Source organism: Podarcis raffonei, chromosome 4, assembly GCF_027172205.1.
Source record: "Podarcis raffonei isolate rPodRaf1 chromosome 4, rPodRaf1.pri, whole genome shotgun sequence".
Classification (NCBI taxonomy): Eukaryota; Metazoa; Chordata; class Lepidosauria; order Squamata; family Lacertidae; genus Podarcis; species Podarcis raffonei.
In genome coordinates, this window is record NC_070605.1 from 28,979,893 (window position 1) to 29,002,818 (window position 22,926).

At 39.6% G+C, this 22,926-nt stretch overlaps 1 protein-coding gene across 1 annotated transcript in view; it reads left to right on the forward strand.

Moving 5' to 3' along the window:
• FRY (FRY microtubule binding protein) overlaps positions 1–22,926 on the forward strand; it is a 151,384-nt gene that overhangs the window by 16,156 nt on the left and 112,302 nt on the right. Inside the window, exons 2-3 of the mRNA XM_053386021.1 lie at positions 8,472–8,671; positions 21,695–21,748. Of these exons, the coding sequence (XP_053241996.1) occupies positions 8,472–8,671; positions 21,695–21,748 (254 nt within the window). The remainder of the gene's footprint in view (positions 1–8,471; positions 8,672–21,694; positions 21,749–22,926) is intronic.

Here is a 22,926-nt window from a genome sequence, read left to right on the forward strand (position 1 = left end):
ATTAGGAAAACAGGAGAACTGTGGCAATCTTTGTGTGATTGCAATTAGATGGTGAAGTGTTTTCATACTTGCATAGCTTCCAAAATTTGATGAAGGAAACAAGGGGTACTTTTTCTGAATGCGGGCACAGTACAGTAGAACTGTAAAGGTCATCCACTTATGGGCGGTTTTTGGGACTTACAGCCAAGATAACTTTTGGAAATCAAATTACAGTGGTACCTCGGGTTACAGACGCTTCAGGTTACAGACTCCGCTAACCCAGAAATAGTACCTCAGGTAAAGAACTTTGCTTCAGGATGAGAACAGAAATCGCACAGCCACGGCGCAGCGGCAGTAGGAGGCCCCATTAGCTAAAGTGGTACCTCAGGTTAAGAACAGTTTCAGGTTAAGAACAGACCTCCAGAACGAATTAAGTTCTTAACCCAAGGTACCACCGTATACAAATCCCATTTTGTGTGTTAGATGTTATTTACACATTTTTAGCGGCACTCAGCCTCTCAGAATAAAAATACTAAAGCTTCTACCAAATTCTAAACTTTCTAAACCTTAAAAACTAAGTGCACGCTAGCAAGAATGTAAGATCCAAAAACTGGTACATTTGAGGATCCAATCAGAAACTGGGATTGGTTTCTGTAATTCTGGTCTGTCCCACTTAAATCGGGATTGTTGAGCAGTATGCAACGTGTGTCTTCCTTTCCTAGACTGGGAAAAAGGTGGGATGCTCAATCATAAGAGTGAAGCAGTACACCATTTTTGAACCTGACATATTTTTAGACATCAATCAAATTATATGTAATCTTATTTTATGCTAAATACACAGCTATGTACTATCAGACATTGCCTTTCCCATGTACATAATGCAGCAAACTTTGCTGGTGCTAAGCTGGTCAGGATCTGGCCAGTGCCTGGGTGATGCCCTAGGCAGTTGTATCTATTGGTCATTAACCTGCCCTGGTGTGCCCTTCCTATCCCTTTGTTTCATCATGTTGTGTATGGAATTATCAACACTGTTTGCTATAACAAGAATACAACATTGCCATGCCGCAGAACAAAAGCAATGTAGTTACCGAAAAGTTAATATTCCTCTAAATTAAACTGTCAGAATATAGCTATAGAGATTGACTTTACATGTATCTTATTACTGAGAAGACTACTACTTTCTTTCTGGGATATGAAGCACATTTGCATTATCAATTTAAGCATTCTTCATATATGGTTGCATCATCTGCCACTGAAAATAGAGCCAGGTTCTTAAATATTGTTGGCAATATTCCATGGACTTCAGATGTCTCATAAGCTTCAGTTTGGAGCTTTTTGGGTTATTTTTTAGCTATATTAAATTATTATTGAATAAACCTAAAAATTTCCGTAACAATTCCTGAAGTGCCTTCCCAGATAGGTGAATTATCAGTTGGTGGTCTTTGGGATACTGCATGCTAGAGGGAGTTATTGAATTGTCCTGTTGATCAGGTCTTATGCAAGGTATATCAAGTGTTTATATTGCAGTGTCAGGAATTCTGCATGTTTATACACTGATGGTGCTTGTTTATAGAGAATGTCACAGCTGATTACAGGATTTCACTCCTTTAGGTGGAAAGCTGGGCATGCTTAAATTTCATTGATTTGGGAGTTTGGTGCATTCAACTATGCACTGGATTGTTGCCAAAATCTTTGCTGTTGGGGGTTATTAAGGTTTTGTGCTAGTTGTTCCAGGATGGTAGCTAGTAGTCTACAAATATCTAAGTAGATCATAGAATCATAGAATCATAGAGTTGGAAGAGACCACAAGGGCCATCGAGTCCAACCCCCTGCCAAGCAGGAAACACCATCAGAGAACTCCTGACATATGGTTGTCAAGCCTCTGCTTAAAGACCTCCAAAGAAGGAGACTCCACCACACTCCTTGGCAGCAAATTCCACTGTCGAACAGCTCTTACTGTCAGGAAGTTCTTCCTAATGTTTAGGTGGAATCTTCTTTCTTGTAGTTTGGATCCATTGCTCCGTGTCTGCTTCTCTGGAGCAGCAGAAAACAACCTTTCTCCCTCCTCTATGTGACATCCTTTTATATATTTGAACATGGCTATCATATCACCCCTTAACCTCCTCTTCTCCAGGCTAAACATGCCCAGCTCCCTTAGCCGTTCCTCATAAGGCATCGTTTGCAGGCCTTTGACCATTTTGGTTGCCCTCCTCTGGACACGTTCCAGTTTGTCAGTGTCCTTCTTGAACTGTGGTGCTAAATATAAATATGATAAATTAAAGATAAATATGCTTCTCAAAGTTATACATCTATAAAGAATACCAGGAGGAAGAAAGCCAGGAAAAAGTGTTGCTCTGCATAGCTGATGTGGTTTGGACCATGAGTGGAAGGAAAACAGCAGCAAATACAGTTCTGCAAATGCTTGCACAAGACTTGCACAAGATTTCACTCTCCTGTCATAGGTAGGTTCTTGTTCTTTTCAGTCTCTTGCACAGCCTTTTGCACTAGTGCAAGAATATCTCTAGATTTAGTTAACAATCTAGCACAAGAGCTAAAATAATCCTTCTGTGGATTCAGCCAACAGCATCTGGGCTCTGTACCTGGCCATTTAAAAAAACACACACTTGCGTATCCTGTATGCATATGCACTAGGCACCCTTACCTAACATGATGCCCTCCATGTGCAGTTGGACTACAACTCCCATCATCTTGTCATCATTGGCCTTGCTGCCTGGTAGGAGTTGTAGTCCAAAACACCCAGAAGGCACTATGTTGGGGAACCTAGAGTATACTGCACTATGATGACTGGCATGTATTTTCAATACAGTGGTACCTCTGGTTAAGAACTTAATTCGTTCCAGAGGTCCGTTCTTAACCTGAAACTGCTCTTAACCTGAGGCACCACTTTAGCTAATGGGGCCTCCCGCTGCCGCCACACCGCTGGAGCATGATTTCTGTTCTCATCCTGAAGCAAAGTTCTTAACCCGAGGTACTACTTCCAGGTTAGCGGAATCTGTAACCTGAAGCATCTGTAACCTGAAGCGTCTGTAACCCGAGGTACCACTGTAGTCAATTTCTATATTCTCCAGTCAGGCATTTAATCGTAATATCCAGAGGAATAGCTGTGTTAGTCTGTTGCAGCAAAAACAATAGAATCTAAGAAAGACTTGAGAAATTTATTAAGGAATAAGCTTGCATGGCATGGACTGTAGTCCACTTAATGTGACGTGCTATTCTGAGTTAATGGTTGTGGGGGGAGTAGAATTGTAAACAGTGACTACAGAAGGAAATAAAATGCAGAAGACAGTGATCCTTATGTCACCATACATGCACACAAAACAACATTGGGAGGTTGAAATGTCACCCTGTTGTTGTTTTTTTATTGCGATTTCCGATGTCAGGTTTATATTCCTTTTTTAATTGAACTGACCTGTTTGTCCTATGTGTCAGCAAATGCTGTCAAGTGTCACGTTGAAAGATGAGCAGGTGAATGAACCCCCTGATGTGGGTGAGATTATTAGGTCTTGTGATAGTGTTGCCAGATTAGAAATGGGGACAGATCTGTATCTGCAGCAGAGTCTGGTCTGTATCTCTCTTATGTGGCTTCTTTTTGCTGGTTACTGGCTGTTTCAGTTTGTAAGCAAATGCAGGCTTGCCACCCAAAGCCTGTCAGAGGAAGGTGTCATTGTTTGCTGTAGAGCATTGATATGTGTGAGCAGTTTTAATGGGAACCTGTAAATGACGAGTGGTGGTCTCTCATTTATCATCATCATCTTATTAATCACCTTCCACACAGTCATTTCAATATGGTGTACCATAAAGACAGCAAAAAAACAACAACGTTTGAGCCTGCTAGTTCAAGCAGGAGACTGGTTTTGGGGAAATGCTCCGTAGGACATCAATCTGGACCAGTCTTTGCCAATCTGGTGTCCTCCATGTATTTTGGACTGCAACTCCCATCAGCCTAGTGGAAGAAGTATGGCTACACTATACGTAAACTCCACAAAGAGGCTTGCTCATTCGTTTGCATCCGCTTTAACATTTTGCCCATTCACTGAAAGCATTGGGTTTGTCAGTGTAAGCCAATTCTTCATTTTTTCATTTGCAAAATCAATGTGAACAAGAGATCTCTTAACCATTTTGAAGATTCCCTGCCCACATTCCCTTCCCTGTTCTTTTTTTATATTAACTTGATCATTCAGGCTTAGATTGGTTTGTACAGTGGTACCTCAGGTTAAGTACTTAATTCGTTCCAGAGGTCTGTACTTAACCTGAAACTGCTCTTAACCTGAAGCACCACTTTAGCTAATGGGGCCTCCTGCTGCCGCCGCACCACCGGAGCACGATTTCCGTTCTCACCCTGAAGCAAAGTTCTTAACCTGAAGCACTATTTCTGGGTTAGCGGAGTCTGTAACCTGAAGTGTATGTAACATGAAGCGTCTGTAACCTGAGCTACCACTGTATACTGAAAATTCCACTGACAGGAGTTTTTAAAATTTTCGATGAAGGTGGCATAACATCATCATGCTTTTTGAAATATTGGTGATTTTAATGTTAAATATGTTTGTGCAGTCCGATTGCACACATGCTTAACACAGAAGTTCAGCAGAGTCCAGTGATGCTTATTCTCCAGCAAGCTGGCATCTTTGGGGTTAATTTATTTATTATTTATTAATTTATTTGATTCGCATCCCAGCTTTTTCTCCAAGGAACTAAAGACACCGTACATTTTTTTTTCATCACAACAGCCCTGTGCAATAGGCTAGGTTGAGACACAGTGACTGACCCAAGGTCACCCTAATAAGCTTCATGGCTGAGCGAGGATTTGAACCCAGTTCCTAGACTTGGCGCTAACCACTGCACCACCCTGGCTGTGCGCCGTGTAAATGTACCCTGTGTCATTTGCCTTGAGGATGAGTGGTTTGCACTTCTCTTGACATGGGAAAAGGACACCGTCTCAGTTCTTGTCCTCAGGAATTCGCACTGTTTTCTACTTGCGGCCAAGAGTCCGTAGTTACAAAACAAAGGCTTTGTCGCTCGCCCCTGTGTTATCTCTGACTTAGAATTCGGGAGAGAAACGCTGCCTTCAGCTCGGCCTGTGTGATAACGCATGTTGCCGGTATGGAAGGGTTGTTTATGCTGAACTATACAAGCAAGTCTCATGTTCTTGGAGTGCTTGAAGTATTTTGCTAATCTGTCGGTATACTATGTGCTTGCGGATAAATATAGACTGGCAGCCTACACTCTGCAACTTGTAGGTCATCGTCGTACGCTGAAGCTAAAAATTGCCCCTTTGGTTATGGAAAGCGTGTTCTGATCAGGAAACCTGCTCCAGTTCGATTGCTGCAGATCTTCAGCACTTAAAAGTCAACACTCGCCCTCCCTTGAATTTGGGGGAAAACCTACATGCTTATAGTGAAAGGACCAAACTGGGATCATGAAGCAAGCCATTTTTCCCTCAGTTTTAGAAACAAAAGAATTCTAAGGATTGGGACTTTTCAGGTATTTCCAGTCTCATGGAGATTTCACTAGCCTGCTGGAGAAGATCCAGTGTGATCAGCTTAATAAAAGGACTTGGTAGGTAAAAAGAAGATTCACCATGAGTCAACATTCTGAATTGTCGTATTGGTGTTGAATGCATTTCAAAACTTTTACGAGCCACATATAAATATATCAAATATTAGTCGTATTTTTACAAAGCTTTACTAACTGGGTACAAGGGTTTGGTGTGTGTGTGATTTTTCTTTCTGTTGGTTTGGCTTTTGGCTTCAATTTTAGTTTACTACATATCTGGAATACTGCGGAAGTGACATAATTTCTACTTTCTCTCTTTGTAATGTATGCGTGGCACATAAACAACTGTACTTTTTTACATTATCCTAGACAATGCAGCACTGGCTCAAGAGTATATTAAATTAGAATGGTTACATTAAATGACATTAAATGACATTAAATGAGTTTAATGAAACCTATAGTTGTTTGTTTCTTCCCCCAGTAATCGTAATGTCCATGAATAGGGCATTTATGCTCCTTTTAACATTTTTAGATTACAACACTGTGACATAGTTTAAGTCAAGTGTTTGGGTGAAGAAATTAATATAGAAAACAACATATCTGAGGAATGTGTGTCTAGGATATAAATAAATTTAAATGGTGAGAATATTCTGCAATTTAGTAATGCTAGAAATTTTGTATTTTTTTAGTCTACCCTTTTGGAATGAAATTGTAGGAGAACAAAATGCTTTTTTGTGGCACACCAGTGGAATCTTCAACAAGTTTCCATAACTTTATTGTGTATATATAGGCTTTAAAAAAAATCTGTAAGATTCAAGCATGTGAATACAAGAGATTGAAAAATTTCTTAGACGTAATTATAAAATTTTCTGATTTTTCTTCTTGCTAATTATATCCCGTCTCCACCTTGCCCTGTCACTGTCTTTCTGCCATTTCATAGCTTTGCCACCTCCAGCAGTTGTGGTTGTTGATAATATAGTAGTTCTGTCACAACTGTCACATCCACATGATATCGTAGGTTGCTTCATATAGTGTTGGAAACATAGGAATATGTCTACATGAGAGAGATCTGCTTGATTTGTCTTTAACTTTTTGAGATAGGTGGACATGTTGGCTTTATGTTTCCATAGTTTCCTCAGTTTGCTTAGTCTGAGGTGCTCTCTGTGTGTGCAAATATTTCCTGGAAACAGGGTTTGATTCTAGGGTCATTAAGTTCCAACTGGCCTGTTTATCCTTCTGCTATACTCATCCATATAAATAAAAACTCTGTGCAATAAGAGAACTTCTTTCTTTTCCCCCAGATGTGAACATTTAATACTGATGTACATCCTTTAAGTCAATGGTGCTTTCTTTCTTTCTTTCTTTCTTTCTTTCTTTCTTTCTTTCTTTCTTTCTTTAGTAAGAGAACTAATGTCCTGTTTGATGTTGAAAAACATATGGGATACTCTCTTAGTATAAGCAACCCCTAACATAGACTTGGTATTTTTGAGACACCTACCCATTCTCACATTTGCAGGGTGTGTGCATGTCATGTTTTGCCTTTCAGTTTTGAAGAGCAATTATTTTTGCCACTAGTGTGAGATAGTTTGTGTTCCCCCTTCTAACTATATTTGGAGAAGTATCAGCCATAAATGTTTCATCTTTAATTGATGTTAGATATTGCACTGGTCTCAAATGGCAAGAGGGGGAAAAAGTAGGTCAAATTATATCAGCTGGTTTAGGAATATGAAAGTTAAAAAGGTAAATCAGAACCTTGCTTGATATTAGGAAATTAAATGTGACATCAGATAAAGGGTCATGGGCTTTCTGTCTGGCATGAGAGATTAAATTACCTTTTGTCTACTGCATAAACAATAGAACAATTTCTATGTATGAGAGCAAGAGAAAAAAATTCTCCAGTGCAGTTTGCATTTGGTTCAGGGAAAGAATTTAGGAACCTAACCCAATCAACTCCTGATTAACGTCAGCTGCTTTCAAAATCCAGTAAACATATTTCAGTATCAGCCCTGTGAAAGAGAAAACAGGGGCACTGTTATGAGACTTCTGCGTCCAATGTACCAATGTATTTTCTGCTTAGATTGCATACTGGGGAATCAGAGGGAGGAAGAGAATCACCCTACCCCCAAATGCAAGGGTGTATCTAGGCCCAGTGCAAGGTTTTCTGGACTTCTGCAGCAGTATCTGTACCTTCTTTTTAGGGCTTGTGTGTGTGTGTGTGTGTGTGTTCTAACAATGCAAATTCCCCTGGTTTGCTTCTCTGTGCTTCCTGGTATTATCTATGGAAGTATCCCTTCTATGTATATCAGGCACATCATCTTCTGATGGGCCTGGTGTACCATGGGCAGCCTTGCTAGTGCAGCGCTATAGATCGCTGCAAATAAAAAAAGCATTATGTAAGCCCGCTTGACAAGGAAGTCACTTCTTTAAAAGGTTCTTATACTGTCCTTCCAGTACAGCTGAACAACTTGTTATGTCAACTTTAGTTACGTATTTCCACCCCAATGGTGTGCACATTTACGCTTGGTAAGCCCTACTGAATTCTGTGGGGCTTACGCCCAGGTTGGTATGTCTGATGTTGTTTCCCTGTTCACTAGTGAAGTTTCCCATAAACAGCGCTGGTGTTTTTCCAAAAGGTTCAACACTAAATAGCCCAGGCTCCTTGGGTGTTCTGCCTGGCCTTTGGTTTGGACTCAGTCTGACCCTTGTGTTTCCCTCCCCTTATGGTCTTGATTTATCAGCTATTTTAAAATGAGGCTGCATTTTAAATTGTATTTTAAATTGGGTTTTTTTCCCTTTTCTCTTTCCCCCCTATTATGTTTTTACTGTGATTTTATTGGTGTTAGCCGCCCTGAGCCCGGGGAGGGCGGGATATAAATAAATTAATAATAATAATAATAATAATAATAATAATAATAATAAGGGAAGGGACAACATTTTATAATTAAGTCTTATTAAAGATATATTTCTTTACTTTTCAGCTTCTCCAGTGGGTAACGGATACATCAAGCCACCCGTCCCATCTGTTTCTGGCACACAAAGGGAAAAGGGACCTCCAACCATGCTGCCTATCAATGTCGATCCAGACAGTAAACCTGGGGAATATGTCCTGAAAAGCTTATTTGTTAACTTTACCACCCAGGCTGAGCGCAAGATCCGCATCATCATGGCAGAGCCCCTGGTGAGTCAAGGAGAAATTAGCTGAACACTTCTGCCTGTGCTAGTGCAATTGCTTTATAATGTTTTTGCAGGTTTTATTTCACTTGACCCAAGAGAATAGTGTCATCTTATCATACTGAAACACTGTGATCCAGGTTAAGGTCTGGATGCATGTGATGCAGTTGTCTTGCTGGAGTTTAGCAGGATCCAGTCACTATCTAGATAAGGAACTGCATCAGAAACTTGCATGTGTTGCCTTGAGGTCTGCAAAAGACAGGCAGAATATAAATCTAATATATTTGTCTATCTATGTTGCTTATTAAGAGCTTATTGGCTCTGTGTTTAATTATTTACAATGAGTCAAGCTGAATTTACCAGGAATTGATTTGTTGCTTAGCTATTTGGGAATTGAAGTACATTGGTATTGCTTCTTGACACTGTAAAAATGTGTGTCTCTACATAAATTTATTTAACTCTGCCTTTCGACCGTGGTCCTCATGGTGGTTAAGGCAATTGTTAAAAACAATAAGTAGTAAAACCTAGCAAAATGGAAGGAAGATAGCTTAAAAGCTCTTTTTGCTCGGGGTTTTCCCAGTGCAGAAAGAGCTTTTAAGCTCTCAGACTTGCTTACGGGACTCTGGGAGGCTCTCGTGAGACCTCAAGATCTCATAAGAGCCCTGAAAGCAAGTTGGGGAGCTTAAAAGCTCTCTGTCTTGCTTTTTGGGGGGGTAGAGATAAGACCCATTTGGTGCGCTGACTTCAGATAGTAAGTTTGGCAGTTCCAGGGGGTGGGTTTGAGTATGTGCAATTTTGCGTGTTCCCTAGGATCTGCAAAATATAATTTCACTTTTTAATAATTAAAATATATATTTAAACGAAAAGAGGGTCTTTAGTAGTAAGGGATAAATCTTTGCTGGATTACTCTTCACTCACATCAATGGCTAAATAAGATCTGGGATCTTTTATCTCCAGGAGGATCACGGATGCCCATTTTAGTGAGTCAAACAATTTCCAGTAGCCCAGAGCCTAGCTAGGCTTGATGTTAAATATACCGTATTTTTCGCTCTATAACACGCACCCGACCATAACACGCACATAGTTTTTAGAGGAGGAAAATCCGTAGGCATGCCACCCGTAGGCATTCCCTCCATAACACGCACAGACATTTCCCCTTACTTTTTAGGAGGAAAAAAGTGAGTGTTATGGTGCAAAAAATACGGTATATGTGCCTATTTCACATTCTCTATCACCACTAATGAAGATAAATCAATATTAGGTTTATAGGCTTAAGTTTATTGAATTTCTGAATCACTTCCCACAACAAGAATTCCCAGCTACAGCATGCGATATAAAAGTTTTTACCATTTACCCTCCCTACAGTCCCAAAGTTGCTACTAGAGGCAGGGAGCAAGTTTCCAATTGCTGGCAATGGAAACTTCCCTCCCAGGCACTCTCTGATTTAACACTGCATCTGGTTTGGCCATATGTCTGATAAGCATTTAGGACAAGGATGCTGGTTCTCAGCCCATTATCTTGAGTAAAATGTCTGATGTGGACACAGCCTTAGATAGGTTTCTTCATCTCCTGCTCTTTTTTACATTGTATTTTTCCACACTTTCAAATGCTAAATTCCTTCAATTCTATTGATGGGTTTTTGCCACAGCAACAGGGACAGGGTGCATCCAGTACAGTGATACCTTGATACCTCGGGTTAAGTACTTCATTCGTTCCGGAGGTCTGTTCTTAACCTGAAACTGTTCTTAACCTGAAGCACCACTTTAGCTAATGGGGCCTTCTGCCACCGCTTCGCCACCGGAGCATGATTTCTGTTCTCATCCTGAAGCAAAGTTCTTAACCCGAGGTACTATTTCTGGGTTAGCGGAGTCTGTAACCTGAAGTGTATGTAACCTGAAGCATATGTACCCAAGGTACCACTGTATAGTGGAAGAGCCTTTGCCTTGTGACATCTTCCAGAAAGTCCTTGAGCTCTGTCCAACATGGGCCAGACACAAAGTTTGTGATGACAGAGCTTTCCATGATGTCGTTCTCGTTGCCTGTGGGCATGGGGTGATCGTGTAGAGTGCCCAGAGGCTACATGATAGACATAGGAGCATGTAGCCTTAGATAAAAGAGCAAATAATAATGTTGGTAAAGCTGGCCCTAACCTGCAGGCATTCCTTTCATACATCCTGCTCTTTATTCAAAATAGCAAAATAGACACTGATTGCCATGTGCACACAGAGGAAGGCATTTCTCAACCGTGAACATGTCATCATCTGGTATTCCCAGATCCCATAGCTCCTAAAGAGCTTTTATTCATATGTATTTTGCCACTGAAACTTTGGTGGAAGTGTGAATTGAGACTCAAGAGAGATAAGAGAGTCAAATAGCCCATTGATGTGGCTAACTATATGTCACCTTCGTTAGCCCTTGCATCAAAACTATTGTGGTCATTTCTTTGCTATTTGTTGCCCTTAGTAATACAGGTGAATTTTGCATAATGCAGCATGGCTGCTTTGCGTAGATTTAGAATGAAATGGTGCCTTGTATATGATGTGGTAACTTTGGAAGTGTGTCTGCATAGGCATGCAGTGTGGGTATTTTGCTATTGGTCTGTAACTATTCATTTATATTCCAGCAGTGTTGATTCAAAACCATTGGAAGTATGTGGAAGTTTTCCATTTGTATAAGTTGAGAGTCTTACAAAGTCCTCTTGAACAACTTCATTACTTCCCAGGCACTTGATCATAAGAGAAGAAAAACATGAGACTGGGATTGGAGTTATTTAGCACTGAATGACTATCAGTATATACCATTAGTTCATTCCCTTTGCCCCGCAGATGTTTTCTCCCCACCACTGCCAAGACTCCACTGATTCTGGCAGCAGGAGCAAATAATCATAATCATAATAATAAAGAACAGTGCTGGAGTGGGAAGAGAGTTTTAAACCTGCCCACTGAGCCCAGTGCCCTGGGTCAGGTGCATTTTATGAGCAGGAAGGGGCATTAACACTAGAGAGAATTGTTGTCAATGCTGCATACTGTGATTTATCTTTTCATTGGTTTTAAGATTGTTTCATTGTGGTTATATACTATTGTTTTAGATCGGCCTGTACTCTGTTTTCGGGGTTAAGTGGGATACAAACTATTTCATAAGATAGATAAATAAATAAATAAATTATATTACCCCTCCTCAATGCCAGTGGCCACCTTATAGATGCTTACTCAGAAGTAAGTCCCATTGACTTCACCCTTTGGAATGCATATCCATGTGCATGAGATCTGTTGACCTAACAATTAAGAACAATCAATTTTGAGAAAAAAAGATATTCTTGATCACATAAATCGAAAGGGAACTTCCCTGTTTAGGGAAGTTTTTAATGTTTGAAGTTTTATTCTGTTTTTAGAATACCCAGCCAGATGGGTGGGGTATAAATCATGAAATTATTATTATTATTATTATTTTCAAACAGTGTCAATTTTGGATTTGTGAAATTCTTAATTGGCAGCTTTCATTTTCTTTTTCTTTTTTATTTATTTTTCTTTCTTTCTTTCTTTCTTTCTTTTTTTTGCTCTGATGGTCATTTCAAAATTAAATTAAATATTTAGTTCTTCACGTGAGTGTAATTACAGTTGAGAAGAAATCATGGCTTTCGTGCTGAGTTTCTTGACCAGAATTTGCAGTCCAAAGACCTTAAAAACAATGTGCGTGTAGCAGAATGGGGAATCAGTGCTTTGTCTATTCCTTTTTGTGTCAGTCAGGTGAGACTTTAAGATTTTCAGTCAGATCCTTAAGAGTGTTATTGGGGTGTTGGGGTGTGTGAGTGCAGGTGACTTGAAGCAAGAGTCCAGGTGTGTTCTCATGACCCTTGCCTTTTGCTGCCGCTCTCCTGTGTAGTTATTGATGCTATTATTACTGTAGGGTGGGCGAGTGGAAGCTATGCACTGAGAACAAGGGCAATTGAAAAATAATACGTTGATAAATAGCTTTGTTGATGTTGGTGGGTTTCTTTCCATGAGTTTGTTGGGGTCCTTCTGGCTCTTCCCACTGTCTGAATTCATCATCATATATATTGAAGTTGAGTCTTCATGCCAATTATTTCTCTCATTTGTATATTTCAAACCTCTTGAGTTGACTCAACAATTATTCTGGACCCACCACAAATTAAACACTAAGAACACAGATAGACCTCTTCTAGAAACAATAGAAATTGCTTTGCCTCACCTTGTACCTGGTGTTTTGTATGAATTGTTGCCCAATTTATTTCCTGTAGATGCCAACTGGACTTTCAGTAAGCTGTGGTTACCCTGGCTAGCTGGGATTCTGATAAGGATGTTTCTGCTTCTGTTAATCTCTAGAGAATTTCTCATTGGACCTGTCCCATGTGAGAATGCCTGGCCGTTATGACTCCTAGGGGATAAGGATATCTGGTTGTTTCAATATCTTTATTTTTTTAATCAGTGCTGGCAAATTCCTGTGGTTTGGGAGAAGCTGCCAAAAATGCTTCTGAATATTGCTGTACTGCAAATATTCCCAGAACAGGATGCCTAACTAACTAGGTTTCTTTATTTATTCACAGAGCAGGAGTTGCCATCTACTTACCAGTGTAGTTCCTTGACAGCACTTTAATTCCTGTGGTCCAGCTATCATAAATGCCGGTGACCAAGGAATAGATGGAGATAACACAGCTTAAAGCTGGTATGAACTCATCAAAATTTGATCCGTGTGCCTCTTGTTGCTGCTCATCTCCCCAACAAAAAAAATGTTATTCTGTAGGCTGATTGTTTTTCTTCTTCTCATTTTCTTCTCCCAGCTATGGTGTCTTGAGGTAGGACTGAGAATGTCTCCTACTGGAAATTCTGAAAAGGCACTGCCAATCCATGTGTAGACAGTTCTGAGCTAGATAGGTCATTGGTTTGATTTGGCGTAATAAACAGAAATTCAAATCTTCATTGAACTCACAAGTAGCAGTATAGTTCTTTAGATCTGGGCCATAATTTGAAGAGCAGGATGTTTAGAGCTGCTTTGGGCCTATATTGCTACACAGACCATAATACAATACATCACACGTTCAACTGTGGGTAGGCATCACTTATTGTAATTGAGGATGGCAAGCTGTTCTGAATATTCTTGAAGCTTCGGAGGGTGGGATGGGGTGGAATTCTCTTGAATAAAATACTTATTCTTCAGAGTGATTCCTATTCACCCTGGCTAATTTAAATGAAATTGAATAACTGGCCATGCAATGAAATATTTTTGCTGAAAGGAATTGTGATGGACGACTCATTCTCATGTAATTGCTACTTTCCTTATTTTTTTGTCTTATTTCTTTGCAGTAGTTACCTGGTATCTCCTCCTTACAATTGGTAAAAGCCTACCTGGAACAATTTATTTTACACTGCTGGCTTTTGAGTTACGGCTTTTACTTTCTTATGTGGTTGAAGATTGTTTGTTCTTGGCATCTTATTTGCATAATTGTAACGAATTACCATTACAGTTATGTTCAACAAGATTAATTCCAGAAAGTGTCTTGTAAAATACTCGTACATGCAGCTGGTACAGACATAGCCTTAGTGTTGGTGCAGCCATAACCCTGTCTCATATTTTTTTATAAGTAAGTTTATAGCATTTGAAGAATCCAAGCCATGAGGCGCAATTATCCTCATTTGTTTTGTGAAAAGCTAGCCTATTCCCGCCTTTCAGTGTGTTTAGCCCATGAATGAAGTCGTAGTCATGACTGACATTTAGAAAAGAAGATCTAGCCAATCAGACAAAGAGAAGGCTAAAGGGAAACACCAATTGAATGGTATTCCACTAAGTATAACTCATTGTAGATGCACTGAAATTAAGGGGCCTAACTTAGTCATGTTCATTAATTTCAGTGGGCCTGCTTTGAGTAAAACTTAGTTGAATACCACCCATTGTCTAGACACTTAAAGAGTCTCTAGTCGACTTACAAAACTTGAAAAACATGAGGCATAATATAAAATCAGAAAAGAAGTACCAAAAAATACATCATAATAACATTTGTGTTTTTTTAAATCCATGGAATAGATCCAGTAAAACAGCAGCACAAATATTCAGCCGCAAAACGTATCATCCAGAAGAATCACCAGCAACAAATCCAAAAATCTTCTAGCCGTTGTTATTGATTTTACTGCTCTTAAATGGCATGCAGTGATACCACACAACTTTCTTAAGACAAGTTTCTTTATAATTTCTTGCAACTGAAAAAAAGAGATCCCTTATTAAACAGAAGCAACTAGACCTCTTCTGGTATTTTTCATTGTGATCTCTATTCCAGCTGGAGACAAATAAGGAGAACAATCCACCCAAAACGCCTTGTGTTTATCTTAACTTGGATCATGCCCAAATTATATAATTCCAAGCACAATGCCACCCTGAAAACAGTCATGAGTTTCCCTTTATTTGGTGATTCTGTACTTTTAAAGGGCAGTTTCTAAACCTGCTAACGCTGGTGCTGTATAAAGCCAAGTGCTCAGATGTTCTGCATTAAGAAGTATTATTCATGGAGAAGACAAAGAAAGAAAATGTTTACTAATATTACTTTACTACTGTTTTGCTGATCTACTCATAGAAGGGGGAAAGAGCATAACTTCATTTTCACGTAATCTTTCATTTTCTGCTTACCTTGTCAATTAGCTACTTTGATTGTGACTACAGCAAACAATTCAGCGCATGCATTTTCAGGATTATGATGGGATATTAACCCACAAGTTAATAGCCATTTGATTATTGTTGTCTTCTTTTTTTAGTACCTGGAGTTAGTTACTTGGCTTTGCACAACAGTAATTAAAGCTCATAAGGCTCTGGCCAGAGACAAACAGCCTTAAAACTCACATTTGCCATCTTGTCTCAGTTATCTTTTTTTTTTAATGCGTTCAAGCATATGTTCGTGCTTCATGGGGTTCTTTTTAGAAATGTAAAAAAAAGCAAAGCAAAAACAAACTCCAGACTGAGTATAAGAAAGTGTTTGGTTATATGAAGATACCGGTACATTTTCCTGCATGTTCAGGCCGTTCTAAATCATCATTTTAAAAGCACATTGTTGTGATTGCTTCATTCACACAGAAATGGCAAAAAATAGATTCAGCGGCACATGCTGCCAGGACGTGCCTTACTATGCAGCCTTTAAGTCAGCATAGGTTGAAATCTGTCCAGTGATTATGTAATCGGACCATAAAATATATGAAGAGAAATGACAAGAAAGTGTTTAGACTGGGGGGGGGGGGACGACCGAATCACGATTGAGTTTATTACGCCCAGTTATTCTGTTAATATTGCTCTCTTCAGCAAGCCTTCCTTTTAAAATCCGCTCGTTTTCCTGGGCCTTATGAAATAGCCTGCCCACAGCTGCCCTCCTGTTTGCCTCACTAGATTCCTTTTGCCAGATGGAAGAAACCCTTCTTTTTTTTAATTCACGGAAGCGATTTACATTTGCACAGCTGTTTTACTGTATTTTGCAATTCTCATTTTTCTTTTCGGTGTGTGTGTCCCCCCCAGTTTTTTGTTTGTTTGTATTTTAATATATATTTTTATTTATCTTTAACAAACCTCTATAATGAAGCATAAAATTGAACAAGCAAAACAATGCAATAAACATATCAACGATATCCCCATACTTGCAATACAAAAAGTATGAATCTAGGCATCCACATCGCACCTGAATTTTTCTTTTTATTTTATTTTTTGCACCTTTGGTATGTTGCTTTGTATACTTTTAGACATGCATTTTGTAAATATCAGTTATGCATAAGAAGCTGTCCAAAAGAGGAGTGTGCTCTATCAGCAGTAGCAGCTGGTCAGATTTTGACTTGGTAGGGCTGCAGTTTTAACCTTGCTGTTTTTATCACAATAGGAAAGTGTGTCATTACACATGTGCAGAGTGCCATTGTCTCTACCTTGCTAAAAATAAGTAAATCAATAATTTTCTGCACATCTGTGAACAGGGAAAGAGCCTCAGTGGAAGAGGGCCCAAGTATGATTTTCAGAAAAGATTGACCCTGTACTTCTAATTTATTCAGTGTGACTTAGTCCTAGGTAAGTGTTCATGGGATTGCAGCCTTAATCTCCTCTTGAATTTTAAGGGGGAAATATCTAGCATGAATTATTTTTATCCTTAGTTATTTCTGATATATTTCTTTTCAGCCCTAAAACTATTGTGTTCTGATGGTACTGTTGTTGTTTTTAAACAGAAATATGCATTAGCAAAGGAATAGATGGGTTTTAATTTTTTTTATCACCTTTAGATATTTTATTGCTACTGAGAGTTTCATATAGAAAATGAGTTCAGAGTATGCAAATACATTGGTAATTAAAATAGGAACATGAATATTTGATATTCTTGGGTTCTTATGTAATAGTTCCTTTGACCCAAAGGCTGATGAATTGCTTGAAATGAATAAACCCCCTCTTTATTCAGAGTTCTGCGACTGTAGCTCTTGACTCTGGATTCAGCCTGCTGTTTTGTTCAAGCTGACATTGTATAGAGTGCAGTGCTATTTTTCTAGAAAAAGAGGTGCTGGAACTCAACATAAAAGCCTCCCTCGTTCTCTTAGAATGGCAATGGCCCCCACCTGAGAGGTGAGTTCCAGCTGGAAAAAGAGCCCCAGTAGACTGTAAATGAGCAACAGAGAAATTCAGATGAAGTAGAACAAGGTAACTGGGGCTAAGTATCCCCCCAAAAAGAGAGCAGATGAACCTCCCCGTACTTTGTAAAATTTCTGTTTCATTGATATGAAAGAATAGAATATCCACATCTAAATTGAGGGAGGAGAGGAAATGGAGGGGATCCAGAGAGTTGCTGGGTACTTTAAGTGCAGTTATGAATAAAATAATACTTCATCCCCTCAACAAACGAAGACATGAACAGGCAAGCAGGTAGACTGTTATCTGGCTCAGTTGTGAGCAATCACTCATTTGTTTCATCATTTCTAAAAGAATGGGAGGGGAGGAGGAAACTCATATTTCCAGGAGACCCTTTCAGTGGTGAATATTAGCTGACACCTATTAACAGATGACTGTTCCGGTAATTGATTTTAGACCACATCCATTTCTTTTTAACATTGTGAACAACCTGCCACTTGGCTAGTAAAAGTTTATTCAATGGTAATCACGAGTGACGACAATTAATTGTGGTAGACTGTGACATCTGAATACAAGCAATCCATCTGTGTGGTACAGTTATTTATATTGAAAGTAGGCAATCATCAATTTGAACGCTCACCATAATTTGTTTTTCTTTACCATTCTGTTTCTAAAACCTTTGTTCCAGAAGTGACTACACATTTAAGTGTGGTCCATGGGGTCACGAAGAGTCGGACACGACTAAACAACAACAAAATGTTGCACAGAATTCACAAGATTGTGCTAAATAAACTTCCCCAAGCTTTGACAGTTTTGAATGTTAACATTCTTGTCGAAATAGCTGCTTTTGATTTACAGTGCTGTACTCATGCCTGTTTCCTAGACCAAACATGTGAAACTTGTGATAGAAGGAATCCTTGATCTCTGTTGTCAGGCTCATATTTGAATTCTTTCTTCTTGCTTTACATCTTATACACTTACTAGAAAGCAAAGGCGAATTGCCTACATCATAGACGGCTTTATAGGATTTATTTCCTTGGTTAACGTTTATAAAATCATCACCAAGAAATGATAACAAGGGCGTAGCTTTTTGCGCAGTTAAACGCTGGTAAGAATGTTGCTCTGGTGTGAATTGAATGCAGTTTTGCTTAACTCTGGAATGCAATGACTGGAGGAGAAATTAATAGAGATAATTTAGTAGGTGTTGGAAGCTGAGAAACCCTACAAGGGGCAGTGGGGTATAGCAGCTTCACTGTGGTTTTCAGGTTTCTGGGATTTGCGTTCCATTCTTTTGAAACAATTTGCTTGCTGTGTTACCACTTGTTTCTCTGAAGCTGGTGCTCAGCTGGGATCACAGAGTTGGAAGGGACCTCGCGGATCATCTAGTGTAACCCCCTTCAGTGCAGGAATATGCAGTTGTCCCTTACGGGGAATCGAACCTGCAGCCTTGGTGTTATCAGCACCACGCTGAGGCCAACGCTTGGAGAAAGTCAGCAAGCGCTTCAAGGCTTCACATCAGAGACCCGAAATGGCCTGAGCAGCCATAATGTCTTCCGTCGATGTCTGCATTTGTAGTCAGTCTGCATTTTCAGGCATCTTCAAAACCTGGAAGCTATCTTTAGTTCTGCCCACCTGCACCTTGGCTCTGCTTCAGTTCAGTAATTGTTCCCCGTTGTGCCCTGCTCTGATTAATTTCTGTATTCTGCAAGACACTATTAGGAGGCGAGAGCTCATATAGTCAGTCACCTGTGCTGACATGCCTGCCTGCCTCCCTTCCCTTAGACCAGCTTTGGCTCGGTTCTGCACCTGCACGGTGACAAACCTTGTTTACCTGCTTTTGTTTGCGGTCCTTTTCTCATGACTCTCCCAGCATGCGGCAGCTGTGGTTTTTCCATCAGCTGCATGCTAGGGGCAGCTTTGTGCTTGCCTAGACCATCTGTAGAAATTCAACATGGCTTAACTTTCCGTGTGTTTCCACAAGTGCTGAAAAGGATGGTGCAGTGGTGTGCAAAAAGCTGATCCACACTGCACAGCTCGGCATGTCTCAATAAGTGGTAGCTGCATTGATACGTGGGAAAACCATTGAAAACAAAGGCCAAGGGTGTGTGTGACATTTTAAATCTCTCATCATGTGTGTTTGTTTGGATGTTTATACCCTTCTGGACTTGGCTAATGGCTCTTCCCTGTTTCTCTTTTATGTAAAACTCTTAAATTTTAACATTTTATCCCAACTTCAGTGCTACTAGTTAATTCTTCCCATGGATGAGATTCTGGTGGTCTTCGATGCAAGTACTGATTCGTTTTCTTGTCTGTTCTCAGTGGCTTGCCTGGACCTAACCCTGCAAAAGAATTCCAGCAAACCTTTCTAATCCACCATTGCATGGGCACCTTGGCCTTGCCTTTTGACGGTTGTGAGCAACATTACGTTCTCAAAAGGGCTTGCAGAAGTAAATAGATATGTAGCTTTATCGTTCGTAGCAGGCAAGCAGAGCTGAGCCAAGGAGTGATCAAAAATTAAATAATTAAAACGGTACAAGGTGAGAGGGCTGAAGCTAATGGGAAAGAAAGAACAAAGTATAATTAGAATAGGTTTGGAAAGATATAGAGTCACAGAAGCGAGCTAAAACAGGAAACCTGCCCTAGATAATAGAACCTTCAAAGGAAAAAGGTTTTCTGTAACAGCGCTGGGAACTAAGACATAGAGAAGGGTGGTCCAAGGTGAAATCCAAAAGGAAAGGGGAGGGAGGAGTTTGAGACACACCTTGGAACAATTCATAGGTTATTTCCTCTGTTCTTATGTAGGATATCTTAAAATCATCATCATCATTGTAAAAACACCAGTTGCTCAATATGATTATGTTAACGAAGCAGTTGATTGTCCTTGCCAAATAGAACCCTTGTAATTTTAATGGCATTGACCAACCTGCTAGATACTTTAAGATAAAGCCAAATCTTTGCTTGTGTGACATATAGACTGAAATGACAATCATGTGTTGACATGGAAGAGACAGATACAGGGTTCCAGCAAATAAAGAGAGGAGAGTCCAGACAATAAGTAGATTCTTTCACATGAGTTCTCACCTGGGGATAAATGACTCTATTAGTCAGAGGAACAGACACCTCAGTAATTCCACCCACAACCTTGCATCCCGCGGTGGACCTTTCAAGATGAGATGGGACCCTGGTTCACATGTAACAGTGAACGATAGTTTAGCGTCATGTGCATGAATATTGGGTCTAGAGATGGGAAGGCCTGGGAAAAAATGGAAAAAACCTGTCATCGTCCCCCCCAGTTTTTCTGGGGGGGTTTCCAGGCCTTCCCATCTCTAACTGGGTACCATGTTTTCTCCCTTTTCCTCCTCTGTCCTGACCATGACAAAGAGGTCAGAAGTGTTTGCTTCTGTTTTCAGCTAACCACAGTTTCCTGTTATACACAGAATACTCAAGTTTTGTATGGACATAATACCAAACTGTGATTAGAGTTCCGTGTGCACACAGATCTGGTTGGCACTTGAGAACCGTCATGCTCAAAGCTATATTTAAAAGGAGCAGCACTGGTGATTGCTTTTATGAAACCAGGTTGTTTTTATTTTGTACATTCATAAAAAAACACCAGTGCAATCATCATTGTACCTCCACATTAGAATAATGCCAGAATGAATCTAAGGAGAAATATTTAGCTTCTTACAGGTGAAATAGCATCTAATAGACAAAGGAAGACAAGTCAGTAGGGGGATGTTTCCTGTGTTAGATCCTTTGAAATATATCAAAAGAAAAACTGCTTTGGTTGAACTCTCATTTATTTCAATAGGAGTAAAGCAAGGATATGTTTCTGTGGATATTTCTCAGTAAATATTGGTTTCCGTCTATTCTAAGCTTTCAGGAGATCCTATCCTTCCTTTCCAGATCGTATTTCTCTGCAACTATATTCTCACTTTGATAGTATTGAACACACCTTTTTGGCCTTGGAGATACACTGAAAAGCTGAAAACTTTTGCTTTCGTTTTCTAATATTATGGGGCATATATTTTAGTCTTTATAATGAACTTATAAATGCTTACCTATGAACAACATGGCTTCTTTTGATGGTGTTTTCCCTTAATGAGGAAAAATATAATCTAAATGATACACTCCACATTTTCTCTTGTGAAAATAAAGGAAATGTTTTTTGTCAAAAAAGAAGAAACCAATTCTGTTGAGCTTTTCTCACCGCAAATCTTTTTTTTCCTGCCAAAATATTGCCGTACCTAAAATACTTGTGCTGTAGATAAATTAAAACTGTAATAATTGTTTAAAATTGCCTCTCACGCTACTGTACAAGCATAGTAAGTATGGGCTTTTCAACTGCCTGAATTTAAAATGTGATCAAATTACTAAAGCGTAAGACAATGTCATAATGCTGCTCCTAAAATGATAGATGCATTTTGCTTTATTGTAGGAAAAGCCACTGAGCAAATCTCTGCAGCGTGGAGAAGACCCCCAGTTTGATCAAGTAAGTTATTTCCAGACAGCACTTTGTAGCCCCGCAATTCGTATCCTAGGAGTTGCAGTCCACCAGCATCTGGAAGGCTGCATCCTTCCACACCCTTGTTCTAGATCTCTTCTCATTGAGTTGGCACTCCTGTCCTTCTCTTCAAGTAGATAGATGTGTCTTGAGTCTTACCATCTTTCCATAGTTAAGCCATGCTCAGGGTTGCTTACAACGTCAGTAGTTTTACATAATTACAAAAATATAACGAAATGTAAGTAGTCATAAGGAATAAATGATAACATCTCAGTATGCACAGTAAAGTTAAACGATCCCTGCACAATCCATAGTGATGTATATCAATGAAGATACAGAAATTAAGCATCTCCAAGATCCAATTAAAACTCCTAAAGAGTAGCCCAACTCGATAGTCTTTAGATATCCTGAGCCTCAGGTCCTGTGGAACTCACAGCTAAGGTGATCTTTGGCCCCTTCGTGAGTTTTTCTTCCCATCTTCACACTTGTGTTGCAGGAATTACGATGGTGGTGATGATAGAGGGTTGCTGCATTTAAAGGCGAACCTACCTAACTCAATGCTTTCAAGAGCAATATGTTAACTGAAATATACCTGTCCTGCAAAATGCAAACTTCTCAGAATTGTGCAATGAAGTTCTCCAACCGAGTCATGATTATAAAGATGTATGCATACTGGCTAAAGGGTGCATAAAACATAAAAACAGCATACAAAAGCATTATGTTCGGGGGGGAATCGCTCTGTGAAAATATGTATATCGAGATGTTTATATTAGGAGAAATTGACACTGAAATGCTGGTACGTTTTCATTAGGACTGTTAAGAAAATGGATATGGAGACTAGAACTTGATGTTGGCAAAATGAGAAACGGAGAAGCTGGACTTGACAGATTAGCCTATCCTTCTGCAGGGTTCTTTCAGAGAGAGTGCACTTTTGGCAAAGCCTCTCCCTGTTATTCTGGAACTCCACCCTCATGGAATCTGGTCCCTGCTGTGACCCTGCAAAACGTGTAGTAGCCCTGTGCTAAGAATTTGATTGAGCTTAGCAGGACATTAAAACGCAAGCTCTGCAAACAGGCATCGTTAGGTTTAAATGTGTAGATTTAATTTTCTCTCTGAAGCCTATTCCTGAGCTGAATAAAATTCAACTTTCATGTCAGCAGCCTTTA